We start from the raw sequence: 6,605 nt of genomic DNA on the forward strand, positions 1-6,605 counted from the left end.
GTCGGCGTCGTCGTGACCGAGCGAACGATGGAAAGGCCGACGAGTGAAAGAAAGCAAAGGAGGATAATGTCTCAAAATTGGGAGGGGAGGGCGGTTCGCCGTGGCGGCGGGAGGCAGTGCTCTCCGAAAGTGTGCGTTGGGGGAAGGGAAGGGGCAGTGTGCTGTGCCCGCACGAGGTGCTCGACGCTTGGCGAAAACGTGAGGGGGGCGTTCGCGGGACAGCCTCATCGTCCGCTATGGACGTTAAAAAACGGTGTTTCACCCAGTTGGGTTGGCTGAGACGTCAAATGACGTCATTATTCATTTTAAAGATATTACGACAGTTGCGACAACAGTCTGAACCCGGCCTAAAACGCAGTTCGCGGTCCCTGCCAGAGACGCACTTCGCGCCGCCGCCGCAGAGGCTCACCGTCGAGAGAACCCAGGAGTGAGTGCTGCCCCAGTGCACTGCGACCATCAGGAGTGAGTGCTGAACTGCGAGTGACGCAACCGGTCGTGCCCATCTGCAGCGGCTGCTGTGGAACGCGCACGTGCGCTCTCAGCCAGTTCTTACTGGGCAATGAGCGACGCAACTGGTGGAACCAGAGGCCGGACACTTCGGCCAGTTTCGGTATCGCAAAATAAAGTGCCGCCATGACGCTGGTAGCCAAGCGAAAATTCAGCATTCAGCAACTTTGGCATATGTGGCTTATCTTTTCAACATACGCGGCAGTAAAGTAAAGTGATTCCATTATGTGTAAAAATGAAATGTGTTCTTGGCTGTTTCATTTGTTGGCACTTTATTTATTTATCTGGTCGCTCCATTCGTTGCGCCGACGGGCGGCGCTTTCGCTCTTATCGCTTCTGCTGCCATCCTGTCCGTCTGCTTCGGTGCACGTGTAGAAGTTTTGTAGTATGCCTTGAAGGTGAAAATTTTAGTGTGTGCGAGTGCGAACGGGCTCAAAATGTCAGAGAAACTGAGAAAAGGACACAACGCATGCTTCGATGCTCTGCGGTTCGACAACTCAAGAAGGAATAGCACAGCGAATTTTTCCCGCTTCCCAGCGGACGGCAGCTCAGCACACTTATTATTCAGTCAAAGTTACGAAGAACCAAGCGCTATCCTTATCAGAAAACCTGCAGGTCGAACCGAAAAATCTTGTGCTATTGCATTACAGTGAATATCGTTTTGTTTGGGACAACGCATTTGTCAGTAATGTTTTAAGCATGTTAAGCTACTTGTCGACAGTTTCCCATGAGCCGATTGATGCCAGCGGACACGCAGGCGGAAATTTCGCTTCGGTATCGGTTTGGTGAGCGGTTGCTCTTCATTTTCTTTCCACCAGAGAAAAGCTTGGAAATTATGTTTGCCTAATGTGTCTAAATGCTTCTTCGACGAACTGGTTTGGCTTTAGAGCGTTCCGACGATCAGTTTATTATAGTGACATTACCACCTTTGAATGCTTATTAACACGAAACAAGCCTCCAAAAATATTTACGTGGCAGCTGACCGCTTGCATTTCGTCTTACGAGAAGTTACGAGAACCTGTGCTAGGACACATTTTTTGTGCCTTGTTTGCACTATCAATATTTGTTTCGCTTTTACCTGTTGTTTATTGATATCCATGGTGGTATTTCTTCCATTTACTACGTGGGACGTATGGCAAAATTCCGCCGAAAATTCACTCGGTATAAAAGGTTTTTGGGCTAGCAAGTTTACAAGAACAAGAATATGGAGCGGTTGTTAATGGTGGCGAAATGAGCTGGTCATCTCACTTCATAGTCATTTTATTATTCACAAACGCGTGTTTTTATGAAACATCGTTTGTGTAGAATTGTACTAAGTACAGAAAATGAATGTGGTGACTTCCTCCTCGCGCATCAACGAAAGCGTTGCCATAGCAGCATCAGTGATTTTTTTGTGGTTTTTTTGGTCTGACAGTTTGGCCTACCAAGCACCAGGGGACGAATCGGTGCTAGTGGCGCAATTATCGGTTACCTGGGGGCATAGAGTTTCATACTAATATATACTAGTATGAAACTCTATGCCTGGGGGGTATACCAGCTGACCTAGCCGTGGTGGAACTGCGTCGTCTGTCGCTGATCTAAACGAGCTGCCCGAACAACTGCTCCCAAATATCGCATTTGGGAGTATCGTAATCGCCAGTTAATTTTTTAAAACAACTAGCGCCCTCTTGTATTAAAATACGAAGGCCCTAGGACCTTTTTAATTTTATATGATTTTTTTCATGCGCCGGGGGTGTGGCCCGCAGTTTTACGATCCCGGGGATTTGAGTGGTCTCCGCAACGTGGCGCTACGCTCGCTAGCGATTCTTGTCTACGTCGCTCTGTGACCGGAGACGAGCTTCCCAGCCATAGACAGCTTCGCTGTAAAAAGGAAATGTCAACACAAGAGGCACTCCTTAACATCGAAGATAAAATAAAAGATGTCGGAAAGAAGAAGGGATTGTTTCCATCCATGAAAAAAACTTTTTTATTCCATGAATGCCAAGATATTGCTGAATAAATTAAGGAACAATGGAATCAATGGTGCAGCAAAACGAATTATAAAAATACAAGTACCCGTCAACATCTCGTACGATTTGGAAAGACTACAATATGAGGCATACTTTCTCATCGGTCAAAATTATGTTCCCTACTTTTTAAATCGTTCAACGACATCGCATCTATGCCACAATAGCCCGAGCTAACAGTGGGCCTCCTCCATTGGCAGCACCGGCTGGGGCGCGCCGCTCGATTTTGTCTCGGTATTTTTATGGGACCTCCAGTCCAACTGCCCGCGGTCTGTCAGACTGTTAAATCGAGGACGCCCAGTGTATGCAGATAACACTAACGCATTTTTTACAACGGGAGATGCAATTAATCCAACAAGAATTGTTAGCCAGTATCTTTCATCGCTTCCTCGGCAAAAATTCGTCAAAGATAAAATACGTAACATTTCACCCAGGTAACTCACAACAGGCTTAACAGTACCATTTGAAGGGACCGCGATCTGTAGGACAGTAGAGTAAGAATTTTCAGGAGTGCGGTTCAAAAAAACTTACCTTGAAACACGCACATCATGAAACTAAGCAATGAACCGGTCCGAACTGTCCAACGTTATTAATTTTACGGTGGTTAAAAAGACATCTTTATAGCCCCCTTTTTTACTCAATATGGTGCACTCGCATGAGGTGCCAAAATTAAAAAAAAAATACTCTGCGGGAAAGAATGCTAAGAATTTTTACCAATTGCGAAGGCTCTACCTCCTACGTACGGACGGCTCCACTGTTTTGAAAACACTCCGTTCATCAAGCTGATGAAATTTTTTCGTTATACTGATGAAACAAACCGGGCAAACTTTTATTTCAAGAATTTAAATCGGCGCATTTCCAGAACTAGAAAAAATTACGGAAGGCAAGTGCTGCCATACCAAACCTTTACAGCCCTCAACAGACTATCCTGATCAGATTGACTTTAATGTGTAAATTGAAAAATTTACAAAACAAACGAGAGGCCTCGTCTTGAGAGAGAATATCGCTATTATTAAAGTAACAGAGCTTATTATGAAGGGTCGCCCCGTCTGTCTGATGAGGGATAGAGAAGAGAGGGACGGGATTAAAGGTTTATGCTTTACACTAGGCGGTCAACGCCTATGCACCGCGCCAACCAACTCCCCCAGAGAGAGCAGCGTCTGCCGGGCATCGGCGCCTGGCGGAGTTGTTATTCGGCCGCGAAGTCGCTGAACTCGAGCAGGCGGAAGACAGCGTGCACCAGTGGCGCAGCCAAAAATATTCTTGGGGGGTGGTATGCGCCGCCGGAAAAAATGAAGAAGAAGAATCGCTTTCCCAAACAGTGTTTCAGTCACTTTTCTGCTGTATTAAAGCCAATACACTAGGTACCTCGTTCTAATTCGTTGTAATATCTACATAAAAAGAGTGCCTACAGCACTCCCAGGAACCATGTTTCAACAAATTGACCGTGTTCTTATTTAATGCTTTCCGTATTAATATATCTGTTGGAAGTGTAGAGCAGCATAGGCGAAAAAAGGCTCGAAGGAAGGGAGTACGGCGCATGCAGCACTCTGAAAATTTCGGGGGGTGTTATGACACGGTGTCTCAGGCCTTCCCGGGCGCTCCCAAAACGTGTGACGTACGGTAGCTCTGTCTCCACTGGAGCATGAGGTGCCAGCAACAACGGCCATTCTCGCTGGCCAGCATGCCGCTGGCGCTCCGGTGCCCTGCAGGCGGCTGGCACATCCGCTGTGAGCGCGCCAGCCGGCCGTGCTGTAATTGGCCACAAGCACTTGGGCGCCACTAACGGCCACTGGCTTGGCTATCGAATTCCCCAGCCATTTTGTTCGGACGCGATACTTAAAATGAAAAAAAAAAAAAAACAACGTTTGGATATGCTTAACTGAATGTTTGTGGGGCGCTTTTGTCTTTGTTTTTTTCGTTCAATTGAGTTGTTGAATCGGGCTAAAAAACCACGACTTGAATTGAGGGAACGAAAGGATTGAGCAATCACTCATCTGCACATGCTGCACGAAAGAATTGTCGTCTGCACCATTTTGTGCGCCTGTAATCGCTGTTACAATAACGCCCAAATCCCCACTGCTTGTAGCGAGGCTTCACCAATCGATACTCTTGACACGGGTTGGCGTCATGAGCAATCGCTGTTTGGGCAATCGCGTACGCCCGAGGGTCGCACCTGCTCTACCGCGGAGGCCCGCGGTTCTGGCGAGCTGCTTTTTCCTCAGCTTTTTCTGCAGGCGCCCAGCATCGGGATCCTTGTGACGGGAAGCAAAACGACTCTACGATTCCATACGATTCTAGCACAACCGCGGAGGTGTGAGAACGCTGCGTGACAGCCAAAGAGTAGTGCGATTTTTGTGAACGGAACAACTTGTGGTACAGTAAACAATCTTGAAGGCGGTAACCAATTTCGTATGGAGTCTGCTCGTACGAAAAGGGCGCGCATACATGCGTCGTCTCTCTGGTCGGACCAGCACAGGCTAGAAGAAGCACCACCCTGAAATTCTTCGCTTCTTATGATCATACATTCCGCAACACACCGGGCTTTCCTGTCTCCTATGTCTCTGTTTGCTGGCAAACTTCCCGCAAACGAGTTAATTTATACAGAACCTTAAAGGGACTCGCAACACTTTTTTCGACTTTTTTTATCAATCTTAAATGCTTTCAGAACGCAGTGAAAAGACACATCCAATACTCAGAATATGGGGTCAAAAAGTACCTCTGCCAGAAATTACTGCTCATCAGATAACTTGGAAACCTGCTCGAAAATTCTCCTCTCTTTCCCGAATGGTGGCGTTCTTCGAGCGCTCCAATTGCGTCATTACAGCAATGTAGCAGCTATTGGCTGCTTCGTTGCTGTTGCCGCAATAAAAGCATTCGACAGCCCCTTTAGAAAAAAAAGCCGCAAAACAAAGCAGCAACGGAAGGCGGACAGTTCCGCTGCGACGAGCAAACCATGCACGCTGCGTCGCTTTGTGCTCGTCCTAACAGTAGCTTCGGGAATGCTTCCTGCAGATGCGACGGCGAGAGTGAGGGCGCCTATCCGCGGAGCTGCTGCAGAGTCCCTTTAATAAGGGTGCGAGTTTTGCCATTTCCAGTGCCGTTCGAAAGGAGGGCAAGAAAGCAGAACGCGGAGGAATCAAAACGAACGAAGAAGAGGGAAAAAGTAATGGCGACCACCACTCACTCTTTTTTCCCTTGAAAAGTCTGCGTATGGGCTGCAGGATGTCGATTCCGTGGAAGTTCCAAAGCACCGTGGAGGCGGCGAAAAGCACGAGGCATTTCTGGGAAACCATGGCGAATCGTCGGACTGTTGCGCTCTTTTACTCCCACAAAGGCAGCACGGGTGCCTCTTGCTGTCGTGTCGGGGTCGTTCCCTGGAAGTGCCCGAACTTACAAGGGCCGTAGGTAGTAAAACGGAACGCCTTCTTAGGTAAGCAGTCTATTTGAGAGAGCGAGTGCATTCGATGTCGTCGAAGTCGGGATAATACCTTCGTCGTCGTATAACGTAGACGTGCGTTCGAGACGGTTAAAGTTCGATGAGCGAGTTCGATGAGCGAGTTCGATGAGTCGTACGAGATACTTCGTATGCGATGAATAAATATACTTCAAGAACGAGGGAAAAGTTCGTTGTCGGTTGAGACGGTTACTCGATTACGAAATTAGTGAGAGGAAAAAAGAAAAATGTGCGTGCTGAGTCGCTTGGGCTCAAAGCACCGCTTTTCTCGCGGCGAAGAAAACACGCGGCGCGGTTTGAGCCTGTCTCGGCGGCACTCCGGGTGCGGTCTGCAGCAGCCTGCTTATATACGGCGCCGGCGGTGTGGCTAAAAATGCTCTTCTTCGGCGGCGGGTCGTCGACGCCGGCGGCAGCACCGACTCCGCTCTCGGCACTTCCTGCTTCGGATGCCGCGCCGAGACCTCGTCTCCGCCGATGTCCGGCCTTTCTGCCGTCCTTTCCGGTCCGCTTCTTCAGTGCGTCACTCTGCAGACTTGGTCTCCCGCTCACTCCCTGCTCGGCAAAGGGTGCGTTTACCTCGGTCGGTGAAGTGAACGGTGTCAGCCAGTACGCCGTGCGGAGAGGGGGCTTACAGC

General features: G+C 48.6%; 1 protein-coding gene across 3 annotated transcripts in view; it reads right to left on the bottom strand.

The window, feature by feature from the left end:
• Positions 1–6,297, bottom strand: part of Rols (zinc-RING finger and ankyrin repeat domain-containing protein rolling pebbles) — a 403,382-nt gene extending 397,085 nt beyond the window's left edge. For 2 of the 3 annotated variants that reach the window (XM_077705637.1, XM_077705635.1), the window contains exon 1: positions 5,701–6,297. In XM_077705637.1, coding sequence (XP_077561763.1) covers positions 5,701–5,809 — 109 coding nt within the window. In that variant the 5' untranslated portion in view covers positions 5,810–6,297. The remainder of the gene's footprint in view (positions 1–5,700) is intronic. The other variant, XM_077705636.1, reaches the window with a different exon arrangement.
• Between the last annotated feature and the right edge of the window lie 308 nt (positions 6,298–6,605).

The sequence above is a fragment of the Haemaphysalis longicornis genome, unplaced genomic scaffold, assembly GCF_048455015.1.
Source record: "Haemaphysalis longicornis isolate Haplotype H1 unplaced genomic scaffold, Haemaphysalis longicornis Haplotype H1 scaffold_4, whole genome shotgun sequence".
Taxonomy (NCBI): domain Eukaryota; kingdom Metazoa; phylum Arthropoda; class Arachnida; order Ixodida; family Ixodidae; genus Haemaphysalis; species Haemaphysalis longicornis.